The 17814-nt window shown below is 40.3% G+C and overlaps 1 protein-coding gene across 1 annotated transcript; it reads right to left on the bottom strand.

Annotated features, from left to right (window-relative positions):
• Positions 1–6564: 6564 nt before the first annotated feature.
• LOC100772077 (zinc finger protein 14-like) lies at positions 6565–17429 on the bottom strand. Its single transcript, XM_035445854.1, has 6 exons — positions 17424–17429; positions 10158–10284; positions 9905–9962; positions 8480–8612; positions 6881–8199; positions 6565–6796 (listed from the first exon to the last, which is right to left on the bottom strand). Exons 1-6 carry the CDS (start codon positions 17427–17429, stop codon positions 6565–6567), a joined length of 1875 nt encoding a protein of 624 aa, XP_035301745.1.
• Between the last annotated feature and the right edge of the window lie 385 nt (positions 17430–17814).

Genomic DNA, 17814 nt, shown 5'->3' with positions numbered 1-17814 from the left:
AATGTTGTATACATAATAAATAAAATCTTTAAAAAAAATGGGAGTTAATCCAAGGGGCCTTAAGCCTCAAGATTTGTGACAAATGAATGTAACTCATATCCCAGAATTTGAAAAATTGGCTTATATACATGTTACTGTAGACTGTAGACACCTACTCTCAGGTGGTCATGGCCACTGCAAGAACTGATAAGGCTTTGAAGGATGACATACAACATCTTATTATATGCTTCATCGTTAGGTGTGCCAAAAAGAATTAAAACTGATAATGCTCCAGCTTATACTTCTCAAGTTTTCAAAAAGTTTTACATTCAATGGGGTATAGAACATACAAACAACAGGAATTCCATATAACCCCCAAGGTCAGGCTATCATAGAAAGGACTCATCAAAATCTTAAGGTACAACTTCAAAGATTAAGATCTAGTGGTCTTTACTATTCACCTCATCAATTATTAAGCCATGCTTTATTTACCATTAATCACCTTAATGATAATAAGATAATAAAGGTTTTACTGCTATGCAAAAACATAGGGCCCCCTACAACAGACTGTTATTTCTTTAGTGATGTGGATGGATCTTTTGAGTGACACCTGGGAAGGGCCAGATGTGTTAATCACCTGGGGAAGAGGACATGCTTGTGTTTTTCTACAGAATGCAGAAACCCCAATCTGGATTCCAGACAGACTTATTGGACCCTTCCACCAAAAAACCTCTATAAAGAACCCAGAAAAGAAGGAAACAAAAGAAGGCAAAGGAAATAATGAGGGAAATGAAGAAGCTTGGTCTCTCTCTCCCTCGGGCCCCATCACCTCCCCCTGTGCTGTCATCCACCACAAGGACAGCCTTCGGATCTAAATATTATTAAAATAGAACAATCTTATCAAGTCGGTTGTTCCAAATGTATTTTAACCAATTGTGCTGAACCTGTGTCAATGAAAGATTATTCAGTTATTTTGCTATTACGAAGAACTTCTTATGTTATGCTTCCTGTAGATTTAAAAAATGATGCTTGGTTTGACAATGAAGACTTACAAATCCTAAAAAGAGTTCATGAATTAAAAAATGTTTTTAAGCAGCTTTAGTTTTAGGTATTGGTGCTTTAACAACCATTCTTACTTCCATTACAGTCTCAACAGTAGCCCTAGTCTCAGACATAAAAACAGCACGTTCTGTTAATGATTTAAATAGAAATGTCTCTTTAATGCTTGCAAGGCAACTAATTATAAATTAAAAATTAAAAGCAAAACTTGATGCTCTAGAAGATGTAGTTTTAGAACTAGGACAAGAGGTGGAAAATATTTAAGTTCAACTTTCTACCAAATGCCATGCCAGCTTTAATTACATATGTGTAACACCATGACCTTATAATGAGAGTCATAATTGAAATTTAACTAACGATGAATTGTTGGGACCTTGGAAAAATAATGATATTGTTCATGATATGGCTCAATTACAAACCCAAATCTCTGCTATATGTAAAGCACATGTTGAATCTACAAGCTTAGAAGATGTGGATCAGTCTATAAGCTCTAGTTTACAGTCATTAAACCCTGTTAATTGGCTACATTGGATTATTGTTGTTACCGTGGCTTCGGGAATTATTCTTCTTTTCCTTATTCTCCTAGTCATCTTCTGACTAGTCTTTTCCTGCATTTCTACAGCTAAAAGAGATATCTACAAGCTTCAATTAAAAAAGAAAGAGAGAGATGCCACACCAAACCCAGTAGATTCTGTGTAACAAATTCCACAGACTGAGGCAATAACTTCAAAAGAAGGCGGTCTCCTGGAACCATCGTGGAACTCTCAGGTGGAGAAAAATATTGAGCCATAGTTCTCATGACAATCTCTGTTCCTCTATTCTTTTCTCATATTAGTGAAATGTTACGCTGACATCTTAAACAAAAGATACAAATGAGAAACTGTCCCCTGATATGTGGTCACTGACCATGACCTCCTCTCCGGGAAAACCATCCCTTTTCCAATCATTCACATCATTCACATAAGTACAAATGGTATTGATGAAAACTTTCCCAACAATAAAATTTCATATAGTTGTACATGTGTAATTGAGAGTGGTTTTAATGTTTGGTAAAGAAAGGTTCTTAATAAGAAAAAGTCAAAGGAGATCAATATTCAAAGACTCACAAAAACTAGCAGATATCAAACAATTGTGAACTAGGTAACAGAATTCAAACAATAACTGACCATAAAAGTGTATTAACCTGATCTTAGAAACAGGAAGTTAACCTTGAATGATTTTCTGATTTATTGTTAGCCTTGGATAAGTTGTGTGTTACTGTGCCTAGTAACAATGATGTCATTTGTTCTGTCTGGGTTTGTTCACTGAACACAAACTCTGAGAAGCTATGCTTTATCTTGGATAAAAAGCCTTGCTTGAAAGCTGCAAAATACATTTGGATTCAAACTGCCTCTGACTCTGTTTGTCACTGCCGCCGAATCCTTCACCACCTAGTCTTCAACAACCCTCATCTCAGGGACCCCCATACGTGGCTGGGGTGGTCCATGGCATCAAAGCCAGCAAGCACCAAATCAAACAGGTTGTAAAGAAGCTCTATAACACTGATGTGACCACAGTCAACACCCTCATAAGGCCTGACAGACAGAAGGAGGCCTGTGTTTAGTTGGCTCCTGATTATGAAGCCCTGGATGTTGCCAACAAAATTGGGGTCATCTAATATGAGTCCAGCTGGCTAATTCCAAATATACACTTTTTCATAATAAATAATAATAATAATTAATACAGACATTCAAATTCCTCTAGGCTCAGCACATACTAAAATACATATTCAAGAATGCATCCTCGGGCTGGAGAGATGGCTCAGAGGTTAAGAGCACCAGCTGCTCTTCCAGAGGTCCCAAGTTCAATTCCCAGCAACCACATGATGGCTCACAACCATCTGTAATGAGATCTGGTGCCCTCTTCTGGCCTGCAGGCGGAATACTGCATACAGAATAACTAAACAAATAAATCTTCAAAATAAATAATGGTTAAAAAACTTTAAAAAAAAAAAAGAATGAATCCTCTTCCCAAACTTTGTACCTTGCTTACTGGCTGTGCTGTTTTGATTTAACTGATTAGTGTGTGTGTGTGTGTGTGTGTGTGTGTGTGTGTGTGTGTGTGTGTGTGTGTGTGTGTGTGTAGCCACATTCACAGTGATGCACAGTACCCCATCTCATTAGAAATAAAACCTAATAGAACTTCCACTGTATATGCTTGCCTGCTTGATTTGAAATGGCTGTATATCCTTCTGCAGAAGTAAAACTTTTTTTGCATTGCCAAATTACTTTGGATTCTGTGGTCATTTGCTTGAAACCCAAAACCCTTTTCTAGGCCTTCCTTCCATCCTTTCTTTCTTCCTCATTATTTCACTGTCACACATTGCAACCACAAATGTGAATTCTCCCTTTTCCACATTTCTAAGTTCTGAGATTCAAGGTGTCCAATACTAATTTTTAATTATTATTTTATTTTACATAGAAAGAGGATTTATTAGGATGGCTTACAGAATTTGGTCCAGCTAGTACAACAATGACTATCTCCCAATGGAAGGTCCAAGCCTCCAGTAGTTGTTCAGTCCACGAGGCTGAATGTCTCAGCTGGTCTTCAGTATATTCCAGAATCCTGGCTATAGCACCAGTGAAGTAAAGCACTTGCTATTGAGAGTGAAAGCAACAGACAATGTAATTATTTTTTATAACTCTTAGCTCACATAAAAATAGTTTGTGGATATGATTGCATTTTAAGAACAGTAATTACCTGCCAGTTTGGAGGCTCAGGTAAAGTATGTTAGAGTTTTCATTGTCTTGTTTATAAGCAAACTGTTGGGGACTCTTAAGATTTTTCCTTAAAGAATTGGATTTTACATTTCTTTCTCTTTTAAATTGTCAAAGTTGGCACAGAGTAAGTCAGTAACCTGGAGTGCCTGGCTGACAGTCCCTAACCTTAGGACCTACCTTCAGTCTAAAACCAGGTGATGTTCACTTAGAACTTAGTCACTCTTAGGTACTACAAACCAGATTAGGTGTCAGGAGTCACCTGTTGTAAAATGCATATGTGTGAATGGCGTATGTATTTGTTATTGTGGGTTTTTGCATGTGTTCCTGTGTGTTCATGTATGAGAAGGACAGAGGTGCATGCAGGGTGCTTTCCTCAATTGCTCTCCACATTTGTATTTAAGACATATTCTCTCACTGAACCTGAGGCTTATCAGTTGCTGAGATGGGCTGGCCCAGAAGCATTATAGATCCCCTAGATGTGTCCCCATTCCATAACCCTAGGTCTAGAAGAGGTCATGAGGTCAGCCCAGGCAGGGCATGTTGTAGGCCTAGAAATGCAAACTAAAGAGTTTGGGATGAGACAAATAACCAAGTTTTCTCACATCTTTTGTTTTACATTATCCATTTTCTGCCATGAGAATGAAATCACACCAGAAAGGAAATACAATTATTCAATGAATAGACAACAGTTACATGGGGATAATACTCCACAAAATATGTGTTATAAAACCTTACATCTATTGCCGATGAAGATGCCCCCTCAGCAGTGGATCATATCGTTGTGATGACACAGAGTCGCCCAACGATTTAATTCCAGGAGCTCACCATTCCTTGTGCTGCTTCCTCCACCATCAAAGCTCTCAACATCTTAATATTCAGAATTGGGGTGATGACATCCACAGCCACACTGAAGTTCTAACCAAAATAAACCATCAAATTCACAGAACTTATTCAAGGGCTTGGATGAAAAGCATCTGTAATCTTCACCACCACAGAAATTCACTTTGAAGGTACATTCTGAACTCAACATTCCCTGTGTTACAAAACCCAAACACCATGCAGAAAGCAATGTGGGGACAACCAATAGTACAAGCTCAAAAAGAGCTGGTAAAATGGGTGGATAAAAATGTCCTGTTTATCCTTCATGAGGAACTGTGGTTGCATCCCCAGAACCCACATTAAAGGCAGGGCAAACCTCTATCACTAAAGCAGAAGATAGGGAAGTCATCAGCTTTGTCCTTGTGTCACTGAGCCCTGAATGTTCAGAACAAAGTAGTATGTGTAGTAAAGGCATGGTGGCAGGAACAGCAAAGGGCTCACATGATCTACAATCAGGAAGCAGGGAATACACTGCAAGTGTCAGTGTCTTTTGAATTCTTAAATTTGCCCAGAGTGATAGACATTCACCACAGGCCATACCTCCTAATCATCCTCAAACCATTCCACCAATGGGAACAAAATTTCAAATAGCCTATGGGGCCATTTTCAAATAGAGCACGACTATTGTTGGTTTCAAAGCTACTGCCCTAGCCCTAGTGACAACAAATAAAAACAGAAGCAAAACAAGGATCATTGCACATACCACAACGAGTTTTCATCCTTTATACACTAAAATATTGGAATTTAAAACTACACTTCTACAGATGACGCGTCTCTTTTTACATTAACATATTGTAGTTGTTAATTATGTCTACTCTTATGAATGCATCTTACTCATTGATATTCATGTGTGTGTATTAATGTGGAAGTGTATATGTGACTATCAGAAGACTGCTTTCAGGAATACGCTCTTTTGCCACCATGTAAGATCTAGGAAAGTAACTGAGATAGTCATGTTTTCTGGCAATAAATCATTGCCAGCTAATGCAGCTCACTGTCCAATCACACTCATCTTTCATACCTCACAATGAAAGCCATTTAACCAATGCACTGTCACATAGTTAATACTGGTGAGAGTTCCATACACTACAGTTTTCACTATGAGATCATTATGGGTTTGAGCAGAATGAGAAACACAGAAATTTGGGAACACAATACTTAAATTGACAGTTTAAATTTTATTCATTCTAAACACTTTGAAAAAAATATTCAAACATAAAGGCTTTTGCCAGTGGGAAAAAATTGACTATAATAGGAACTATACCTGCTAAAGGATTTGCTACAGTTACACATGTAGGACTCTCTCCAGGGTGAATTCTTGAGACTATCATGGCAGCAGCAACTGGCGAAGGATTTTGAGCAATACTTAAATGCATACATCCATTGGGCTTCTTGTCAGTGCAAATTCCTACATGAGGGTTACAGAAACTGGAGGTGGCCAAGGCTTTCCCACCATGCTGAAACTGATAAGGCTCCGCCCCAGTGAGAGGTCTTTTATGCTTGATAAAAATGACAAGAACAAAGAAAGTTTCCCAAATGTTTACAAAGGGTTTCTCTCCATTGTGAATGTTTTAATTACTGTAGTGCCAAGTGGAACTAGTGAAGGCTTTCCCACAATGCTAACAAGTGTTAGCCTACTGACTACCATGACCTGTTTCATGTCTGTTATGATCACCAAAGCAGGTGAAGGCTTTCCAAATGCTTCCATAAATGAGCCTGTCTTTTGAATGAACTCTTTAGTGCCTGTTAAGATCACTAGAGTGAATGATCAGTTTCCCACATCTTACACATAAAGGGTTTTTCTCCATTGGGATTTTTTTCATTCAAGCTGAGAACAAGTAGAAATGTTGAAAGTTTTTCCACAATGTTTACATGCATAAGGCTTCTCTCAAGTGTGCTTTCTTTCATGTCTATTACGACCACATGAGTCACCGAAAGCTTTGCCACAATGTTTGCATGCATAAGGCTTCTCTCCGGTGTGAGTCCGTTCATGTTTGTTTCGATTACTAGAGTCCATGAAAGCTTTGCCACAATGCTTGCATACATAAGGCTTCTCTCCAGTATGAATTCTTCCATGAATGATCAGAGCACTGGAACGTGTAAATTCTTTTCCACAATGCGTACATGTATACAGCTTAACTCCTGTGTGAATACTTTCATGTCCCTTAAGTTCCCTAGAGTCAATAAAAGCTATTCCACAATATTTACATGGATAAGGCATCCCTCCAGTGTGCTTTCTTTCATGTTTTTTACAATTACTGGACTCTGTGAAGGCTTTGCCACAATGCTGGCATGTATGACGCTTCTCTCCGGTGTGCCTTTTTTCATGTCTGTTACGAGTATTGGAGTCCTTGAAAGCTTTGCCACAATGCTGGCATGCATAAGGCTTTTCTCTGGTGTGAGTTCTTCCATGAATGATGAGATCACTGGAGAGTCTAAATGCTTTTCCACACTGCTTACATGCATAAGGCTTCTCTCCAGTGTGAACACTCTCGTGTCTTTTTTGATTACTGAGTTCAGTGAAGGCTTTCCCACAATGCCTACATGCATAAGGCTTCTCTCCAGTGTGCCTTCTTTCATGTGTGTTACGAATCCTGGATTCCCTGAAAGATTCTCCACAATGCCTACATACATAAGGCTTCTCTCCAGTGTGCTTTCTTTCATGTTTGTTACGATTACTGGAGTCACTGAAGGCTTTGCCACAATGCTTGCATGCATAAGGCTTCTCTCCAGTGTGACTACGCTCATGTTTGTTACGACTACTGGAGTCCCTAAAAGTCTCTCCACAATGCTTACATGCATACAACTTCTCTCTGGTGTGAATACTTTCGTGTGTCTTAAGATTCTTAGAGTCAAGAAAAGCTTTTCCACAATATTTACATAGAAAAGGGTTCTCTCCAGTGTGACTCCGTTCATGTCTGTTACGACTGCTAGAGTCCCTGAAAGCTTTGTTGCAATGCTTGCATGCATAAGGCTTTTCTCTCCTATGTATTCTTCCATGAATGATGAGAGTACTGGAGCGTGTAAATGCTTTTCCACACTGTTTACATGCATAAGGCTTCTCTCCAGTGTGAACACTTTCATGTCTTTTTTGACTACTGAGGTCAATGAAGGCTTTTCCACAATACTTACATGCATAAGGCTTCTCTCCAGTGTGCCTTCTTTCATGTTTGTTACGACTACTGGAGTGACTGAAGGCTTTTTCACAATGCTTACATGTATAAGGCTTCTCTCCACTATGAATCCTTTCATGAACATTTAGAATACCAGAGGTGGCAAATGCTTTTCCACAATGCTTGCAAGCATACGGCTTCTCTTCTGTGTGAATGACTTTATGACTCTCAAAACATTCTGCATATGTAAATGTTTTGCTAGATTGCCTACAATTGAACATTTTCTGTCCAATATGACTATTTTCATGGTTGAAAAGCTCACTGGGATCAATGAAGGATTCCTCACAGAGCTTGCATACAAAGTGTTTCACTTCTTTATGGATTCCTTCATCATTCTGGTCATGTAGAGTCTCTCACAGAGTCATTCTCATTGAGTTTGTCTCCAGTGTGACTTCTCTCCTGAGGATGATCAGAAGAGAGACTCCTACAGGCTTCATTACATGGTTGACACTTCCAGGGATTCCCCTTAGAAACTCCAAATACCTGATATGATTCAGAGTGACTAATATCTTTCCGATGTCCCTGATGTCTATAAGGTGTTGCCATAGTTTCCGTACACACAGATGGTATCTGTGTAGTTTGGTCTCTGAGACAGTCCTGTGAGGATGAATGGCCAATGATGTTTCTTACAGGCAGTGGGCTGTCATGAACTCTTACTCCAGGAGGCATATCTTTACTGCTGATATTCTCTGTAACAGCTTCCTGCTTTTTATCACACTCAGTATCACATTCATATCCACAGTCTTCCTCAAGCACTGGAGTTCTACAAAGAATGAGAAAAGCATTAGTGTAACCAAGGGAAATATTATTGGTCAAGGATCTCTTACTCTCTTATCTCTTCCTTAAAAGTTAGCCCAGTTTGTGTACACAATAATTTATATACATACAAGTAAAATAATTAAGAGGCATAAATGGGCTGGGCGTTGGTGGCACACGCCTTTAATCCCAGCACTCAGGAGGCAGAGGCAGGCGGATCTCTGTGAGTTCGAGGCCAACCTGGTCTACAGAGCGAGTGCCAGGATAGGTTCCAAGCTACACAGAGAAACCCTGTCTCGACAAACAAAAAAACAAAACAAAACAAAAACGGCATAAATAAATGGAGTGGATAAGAAGGCAAAAGTTTTCATGATGGGGGCAATCATAAAAATCACATAAGGTGGTGAAACTCTGTGGCCTCTGGCATTCTACATACTAATTAAGCATGTGTTAGTGACTTAGTTATCAACTAGACGAATTGAGGGATGTTAGAGAATAGGGATCCTCAAAGGAGAAAATGACTCAGGTTGGCCTGCAAACAAGTTGTGGAAGCATTTTCACATTCCTGACTGATGAAAGATGGCTTAAATTATGATGTGTTTTTTTGCCATGGTTAGGAGGGCATGAGTTGTGTGTTGGACATTTTGGTAAATTTGACACAAATGAGGACACATGTCTGAGAAGAGGGAACTAGAAAGGAGAAAATGACTTCATCAGATAGAAATTGAGGAATGTCTTCAGGGGCATTTTCCTGACCACTGACTGAGGTGGAATGGCCCAGCCCACTGTGGGTGGGGTTCCCCTCCAGATGTGGGCCAGGATTTAATAAGGCAGGTATCTGAGTAAGGGATGAGGAACACACCAGGATATAGCATTTCTCCATCACCTCTGGTTCAGTTCTTGCCTCTAGATTCCTGCCAGGCTTGAGTTCCTCTCCTGGCTTCAAAAGTGAGTTCCACCACAAACTTTTTCTTTTTTCTTTTTTTTTGCAGGAATAGAAAGCAAATAAACCACAGCACTTATGTTCAAAGGCTCCAAATAATACATAGACATGTGGTAGAGTTGTTTGGATATGAGTTTTGTGTAAAAGCTCTTTCAGAGCTAAATGTCACATTAGTGATATTAATAGATTACACAAATGAGATGCTCAAATATTGAATGACAAGTCCATGCTCCATTACAGGAATTTGTGGAGAATCATTTGTCACTAAGGTGTGTTTAGAACCATTGGCAGGTTCTCAATCATCCCACGATTCCCAAATGTTTGATATAAATTCTGTTCTACTGAATATAAATTACCCCATATTTCTGCTCAGATCTTTGTAGTCCTCTTCAATATTTTCTTCTAGTGTTTTCTCTAGAAGATAATCCAGAGAATACATTATGACATTGTCACATTCAACATAAAAAGTTTAACAACCTAGGTCTAATGATATGGGTGCTAACACTATGTTCACCAAGTATTCACTTCTAATACCAACACTACACACATAAGCAGGACACAATTGTTCTCTAACTGAATAAGCAATGGGAGCATATTGAGTTGTTTTACGTATGGAGATCAGGTTCCAAAATGTCTCCTTCATCACATCTCTGTAGAGCTTCTTTTGACTAGAATCCAACAAAGTCCATTCTTCTAAGGTGAAGTCCACAGCCACATCCTCAAATGTCACTGTCTCCTAGGAGTACATATATTAGGAGGGTTAATTGTAACTGACAGACTGTTAGGATACGGAATCATCTAGTATATATGTTTCTGAAAATCCTCTAACTGATTACACAAGTAGGATTAACTGAAGAATATCTGAGGGATGCTATCTTGATTACTTGATGTAATAAAGAAAGACATCTTGTTTCAGTTACTAATCACCTACCCTTAGGAAGCATCATGACCAAGCATCTCCTATAAAAGCAAACATTTAATTAGGGCTTGTGAACACTTTAGAGGGTCAATTAATGATTATCATTGTTGGAAGCAGAAAGACATGGAGCTGGAACCAATTCAAAACAAGACACATACCAGCTTGATAGGCAGTTTCACAATCATGCATTTTATGGACAATACATACCTTCAGTTGTGATATGCCTATGGTCACTTTCCTCAAAGGGGCCCTGACTTGTAAAGCATGTGGGCAAACTTAAGGGGTGCGGGAGGGTTATGTGGGCTGCGTGAAATCCACCATATGCAGCTCTTACCACTGACACCCCAGTGAGAAGGAATTTCCTTTCTCTGGTGCTTTTTTGGGAATGTAAAGCACCCAGCATTATTCTATATATCATGATTATACAAGAAAATTCATAGTAACAAATACTCTGGAGTGTGTATTTCTTGCAGACTTTGCAAGGCAAGTTTTCTCCATCAGAATTTAATTCTGGGGGCTTATAGCTAGAATATTCATTGCCACTTCTGTAATAGGTGATAATGGCTCTCTGTAGCATGAAAAATAAAAGACCCAGTGACAGATATTGGGTATTAAGCTTCAAGCTGAAGATCAGAAAAACAAAGCAGTCATCCACTAGATCTAACTTCTACTGCAGGCTGAAAGGTGATCCGGGCTCCAACAAACCTCAGACTGAAATCCCAGACTGCTCTGCTCTCCTTGACATGGCTGGAGAATTCTGAGACAGACAACATCTTTTATAGCTCTCTAGTGCTGGGATTAATGGTGTGAACTCTGTTACTCTTTTAGACTGATTCAATCTAGTGTAGCCCTAGATGGCCTTGAACTCTGAGAGATCCATCTGCTTTTGTACCCTGAGTCCTGAGATTAAAGGTGTGTGCCACCACTGCCTGATCTCTATAGCTAGAGACAGACTTTGCCTTCTGAATACTCAGGCAAGCTTTAATAAATCGTAAATAATATAACAGCACATCTTTCAGCAGTGAACATTGATTCCTAGAAGGCCCAGTTATGTTATTATTAGCTCCAGTGATAGTTATGTTCATGCCCAAGTAGCACATTATTTAACACTTGGGATATTGGATGTTCCTATAGTGTTGAACTTCATTTGTAAATTTGACACTTGGATCAAGTCAGTCAAAAATCTGAGAAGAAAGTGTTTGCTCCTTAAAGCCACCCCTAGCATGGAGCAATTGTCCACTTTTAATCCCAGCACTTAGAGCCAGAATCTGCCATATTCCTGACTTTAAAACCACCAAGGAAACACAGCTAATTATAGGACAGCCATAACCACACAGAGAAACAGTTTCACAATCCCAAAAGACAAGGTCAGCCTAGCTAAATAAGGCAATGACAACTGATGGCATGGGGGTCATGGAGAGTCATTTTTCTCCAGTTGTATTGCTACTGGTGGTTTGCACATTTTGGTGAAGATGTCCACACACAGTAATAAAAGAAAGACAGACATGGAAAAAGACACATGAAATGAAGAGTCAGTTATGCTTGTGTTATAAGAGGAAGATATGATTAGCATAAATCATTTATGTTTAGTAAACATATATTTAAAAGTTTCTCTGTCTTTAAATACCAAAACAATAAAAATGTATATTTGAAGGTCTAGGATACTGGCAAGTAAGTCAACTGCTTGCCATATAAATCTGGAAGATGTGTGCAAAAGTGAATACTTACCATTGGTGGGAATATAAACTGCTACAGTTTCCAAGCTAATCAGTGTGAACTTGCCTCAAAAATTGAAAACTGGAAATGTCATCTCACCAAGATACACCTCTCTGGACTTTACTGAAAACACTCCAAAGACTACAACAGATACATGCACTCATGGTCATTGATGCTGTAGTCTGAATACCTAAATATGATTCAGCCTGGATCTCCATTACCTGATATCCACATGATGGAGATACAGCACATAAATACAGTAGTTTCCACTGAGCAACTGAAATGAAATTTGCAGCAATGGAAGTAACTGGAAATGTAATTATACTGAGTGGGGTAAGCTAAGTCCACAAAGTCAAACACTGTCAGTTGCTCTTATACCTGATTCCATCTTTCTCCTCTTACCCATTTGTTTCAAAACCAGAGTGAGCAGGAGAACAGAAGGAGGAGAAGAAAGGACCCATGAGACCTGTGAGTGCTGAAGATGGCTGCACAGAGACAGTGGGATGCACGTGGCATGAGTAGAGAGGTAGATGTACTTAGGGATGGGATGCAGAGAATAGGAATGGGAAGAGAAGACGGGGGTGGGTGGGTTCAAGGTTCAGGGTTTTGTCAACTCTACTGTGTCCTTATACCAAAAACAAACAAACAAACAAAAACCAAAAATCAGGGCATGGTCATGGGAACCTTCAATCCTAGAATTCGTGACACAAGGGGGATGACATCTGAGTCCAACACCACAAGTTCTAAGGCTACATAGAGAAAACTTGTCACCAAAAATAATAAAAATGTAATAATTATAATTTAAAAATTAACTGTGTATTAATATCAAAGTAATTACACACATAGCAATAAATTCATTATGACTATAATGTATACTCAAGTCCATCTTCAAATACAAAACATTTTCCCAGCAAGTACAAGGCACACTAATGTTTCCTAAGTTTTCAAACAGTCAGAAAATACACTATTCACAAACCAACTATCTGAAGGCTAAAGGAAAGATTGGTAATGTGAACACTTTTTCCAAAGATATTATAGTTTACAAAATTGACAGTCCCAATCCCTTCTGCTTACAGCAGCCTACAACCAAAGAAGCAGCAGAAACAAATATACTATGCCAATTCCATGAAGCTACTTGACAGTGTCAATGGCCTTTTCATGCTCAACACTGTCACAAATAGTTTCCAAATTTTCAACTTCACCCCCACAGGCACGTTTTTTTTGTTTGTTTGTTCTTTGTTTTTTGTTTTTTGTCTGTTTTCCCCCCTTTACTAAATCATGATGGGAGAGGACTGAATTATTCCTTCTGTAAGAGGGGTTTAAAATTCTCAGTCACAATGACACCAGCTGGATGTTTTTTGCACTGACCATTTCTGATGCAAAAGTTGGTTGTTTTTTGTTGTTGTTTTTTTGTTTTTTTTTTTTTTTTTTTTTTGAAAAGTTGTACCAGACTTGCCCTTGGTGATCCCTGTGAAGGGGATCATGGCCCTGGGATTGGATTGTTGCTTGTTTGGTTGGTTTACTCTCTGCTGCTTCTTTAAGTAGAAGCAATTGAATAATGGAGTACTCAAGCAGTACTTCATATGCTTTCTTATTATTTTCAATAGTGTTAGAAGTCATGGTTGGTTATAACGATGGAAGGAAGGAAGAGAGAGAGAGGGAGGGACACAGCAAAAGAAAAAGACACCAGAAATTAAGATGAAGGTTTTCTGAGTGGAAACACTAGATTAAATTAACTTACATCACATGTTTAGGAAATTCCCTATATTAAATATATATTTAAAAGGTTTTGTTGGGAGTTTGAATAGTGAAACAATAAAACAAAAGGCTGCAGGACTAGGATGCATACACATAAGCAGGTACACATTTTCCATGCAAACCTGAAGATCTTACACCCTCTGGAGAAAGAGTGGAAAAGTGAACACTGACCAGTGATTCGGGTTTGACTTGCTGCAATTAGGAAGCAAATCAGTGTGAACTTGCCTCAAAAGTGGAAAACAGACACACTGTTCCACCAGTTACACATCTCTCCCCATGAAAAAAGTCCACACACTACAACACAAACACACACTCATGGTCACTGCTGCTCTAGTGCCAACAGTTAAAAGAATCGCCTGGATGCTCCTCGGCTGATGTCTGCACTATGGAGCTGTGGCACATGTGCACATTAGAGTCCACGCAGCAATGACAAAACAAGTGAACTTTTCAGTCAGATGGACATTACTGGAAATTAATTATACAGAGCCAGTTAATTCAAGGCCACAATGTCAGGCACGGCGTTTACAAGTGTTTAATCCCAGAATGCTTGAGGCAGATAAGAGTGATCTCTGAGTTCAGGGTAAGCCTGGTCAAAGGATTTCCAGGGCTACACAGAGAAAACCTGTCACCAAAAATAAACAAACAAAATCAAGAAAAGAAATATTGCCATATTAACTATAAATTCAAAATAAAATTAAAGGCTGGGCGGTGGTCGAACAAGCCGTTAGTCCCAGCACTTGGGAGGTCCAAGGTAGGCACATCTCTGTGAGTTCAAAGCAAGCCTAGGGCTGGAGAGATGGCTCAGCGATTAAGAGCACTGCCTGCTCTTCCAAAGTTCCTGAGTTCAATTCAAAGCAACCACATGGTGGCTCACGACCATCTGTAATGAGATTTGGTGCCCTCTTCTGGCCTGCAGGCATACATGCAGGCCAAACACTGTACACATAGTAAATAAATAAATCTTAAAAAAAAAAAAAAAAAAAGCAAACCCAGTCTACAGATCTACTTCCAGGATAGCTAGGGCAGTTACACAGAGAAACACTGTCTCAATAAATAAATAAATAAATAAATAAACCGAAAATTTAACCATACACAATAATAAATTGAAGTTTTTCTTCACTCAGGTCAACTTTCATGTAAAAAACCATTTTTCCATCGGGTAGAAAGCACACTTGTCTTTGTCTCACATGAACTTTCTACAGTTTCCCGAGGGGACAGAAATTACACTGTGTACCAAAATCACCTATCTGGAGGCCAAAGGAATGAGATGAAATATTAATATTTTTTCAAAGGGCTTCAATATTAGAAAGTACTTTTTACAGAATTTGCATTCCCAATCACTTCTGTCTAAAGAAGCCTATAGCCAAACAAGCAGCAACCACAAAAACACAATTTCATGAAGCCCTTCGCCAATCTCGACCACCTTTTCACATTCTGCAACTTTTCAATTTTGTCTTTGCTTTTTGTTTTTTTGTTTTTTTTTTTCCAGACAGGATTTCTCTGTATTGCTTTGGAACATGTCCTAGCACTCGATCTGTAGACCATGCTGGCTTCAAACTCACAGATATCCACCAGTCTCTGCCTCCCAAGTGCTGGGATTAAAGGCGTGCGCCACCAATGCCCTACATTTTTCAAAATTCTAATTGGAGGCTCAAAAAACAAAACAAACAAACAAAAAAAAACCTCACTGCAAGCAAAATATGAAGCATATTTAATTTTTTTGACTGGTAATTTTGAACAACTGCTGTGAGGAAAACTAGGAAAAAAATTCTAAATATTACTAAAAAAAGAAAAAAAGGAAAGGAAAAACTGGGGATAAAAACATGTAGGATGTGGTGATAAGACTTACAGACACAGCTCTGTGTAAAATTTGACCAACACCAGGAGGCATGGGGACCAATTCTGAGGCTGACCAGTTGGGGGAAGGGACTGCAGGAGCCTGGAAAGATCTCAATGGTGATAATTAAAAGAACCTAAATCAGACAAAACAGAAGCACAAAAGGAGAAGGGAAACTAAGGAAAACGCAGGCCCTACAGAGGACAGTAAGGAGTCAGCATCGCCAACAGCCAGTACTGGGAAATATGTGCAGCTGAAGATTCATTGCAAGGATTAAACAGAGGGGACTGGGGACTGCCTGGAAGCAGTTTCATCAGGACAGAAAAGTGGGAAACAGGGGCTCAAGGCTGCCGCCTGTGGGGTTCTCACTTGAAGAGCAGGTGGGCACAGGCATGCCTCCTGGGCAGACTCCACCTCCCACTGGAATGCACAGCTCCAGGGGGAAATGCAGCTGCTGGTGCTGCAAAGGAGCAAATGTCCCAACCCACCTCTCAGGATCCCAGCAGCCCAAGGCACACTCACCATTTCGTGCTTCTGATGTGTCTAGGTGTCTCCCAAAGAGGCCTGAGGTCAGCAAAACAAACAGTCACCAAACTAGGTCCTCAGAAGGATTCCCTCACCTGAGCCAAAATTTACATAGGATTTCTGGAAAGAGCACTCACTGTGAGAATCTGTGCTATTCATTGGACAGTTCATTGCTCTTAGTAATGTCGTCCATGATTGGCCAACTCTACTCACTCCACCCCCTCAGCCTAAAGGTTCTAAAACTTTTAGGAGGTACCAGGTTCAAGCCTTTGATGGAAGGCAGACCTCTGAGGAAGTGAAGTCATTTAGGGGTGGATGGTGAGACCCTGACTCAAAACCAAACAAACATTACAGACATTCTCGTCCTTTTGGTTGGTTAGAAAATTAGTGCTCTGTACATTCCAAAGGAGAGTGCTCTTCTACTGTACATTCCAAACGATTTACATAATGGTCAGAACGTTGTTAGGTCAGGTACAGAATGTGACCACAGATGGCTGTTCGGAGGGCTAAGAAGGGTCCAAGGTAATGGACTTGTGACACTCCAAACTCTTTCTCATGCCTGATGCTCTGATCCGTGAATCAGCCCTACAGAAGGTTCGGCTGTAGCCGAACATTCATCATCCCGGACCCTGCAAACTCCAGGACGTTCTTCCCGACGCTGTGTCCAGACTGAGCTAAGGACCTCTCCTCACCTGACATCCTGCCTTGTGTTCCTAAGGTACTGAGTGTGGTTGCTGCCCCATCAAACTCGTGACACTATGTCTAAGTGGAAGAACTAAATACACCCGGGAAGCGGCTCTAAACACTCTAGTTTTCCTCAAACACAAGGTTACTCCAGGTTAGACCAGGCTTATTTATTCTAGGAGGGAAACAGAGGTAGAAACAGATCACTGGGGAAACCTGTGGTTACAGCTGTAACCCTGCAGGGAAGACTATTTTCCAGGTTATAAAATGCTTCCCCACCCACAACCTACAATCTCCCAACCCTCCCAAATCCATATCGCCCCCACCCCTTACCATCCCTTTCACCTTGTCATTCCCCAACCAGGGACGATGCTGTTATGACTTCGCATTAACTGTCCAATGAGAAGCACGGATATTCGGGAGGTGTGGCTGTTACCGCCATGTTTGAGTCCCGGAAGCCGTTGAGAGGTCCCCCCACCTTGGTGACCATGCCTCCTGCTGATGGTAGGCCCTTTACCGGGGACACCTGGTTGCATCAGAAGCAGGAAATGGTGAGTGCGCCCCGGGTCCCTGGAGTCCTTAGCGGCAGGGTTGTGGCACTGCTGCGGCTTTGGTGTAACGTGTCACCGCCGCCCTGACGCTGTGCAGCTGAGTCTGCATTGAAGGAGCTGCACCGTCTCACCTCCTGCTCTTAAAGTGTGAGCAGAGCAAGAGGCAGGGAGGCTGCGATCCTGCCATGTCGCTGTGAGGTAGCTTCACTCCGCTCCAGGTCCTGTAGGGTTGCATAGTCATCTTGAATTTGAGTCAGGGCAGACTTGCAAAGCCAG

The sequence above is a fragment of the Cricetulus griseus genome, chromosome 5, assembly GCF_003668045.3.
Source record: "Cricetulus griseus strain 17A/GY chromosome 5, alternate assembly CriGri-PICRH-1.0, whole genome shotgun sequence".
NCBI lineage: Eukaryota > Metazoa > Chordata > Mammalia > Rodentia > Cricetidae > Cricetulus > Cricetulus griseus.
Note: the sequence above shows the minus strand (reverse complement) of the source record. Positions and strands in the feature narration are given on the sequence as shown.

Coding starts and splice junctions, on each gene's coding strand:
- LOC100772077 (XM_035445854.1), bottom strand. Junction 9,963..10,157: donor TTGGAACCTGATCTCCATAC/GTAAAACAACTC, acceptor ATTATCTTCTAG/AGAAAACACTAGAAGAAAAT. Junction 8,200..8,479: donor TTCATGACAGCCCACTGCCT/GTAAGAAACATC, acceptor ACTCTGTGAGAG/ACTCTACATGACCAGAATGA.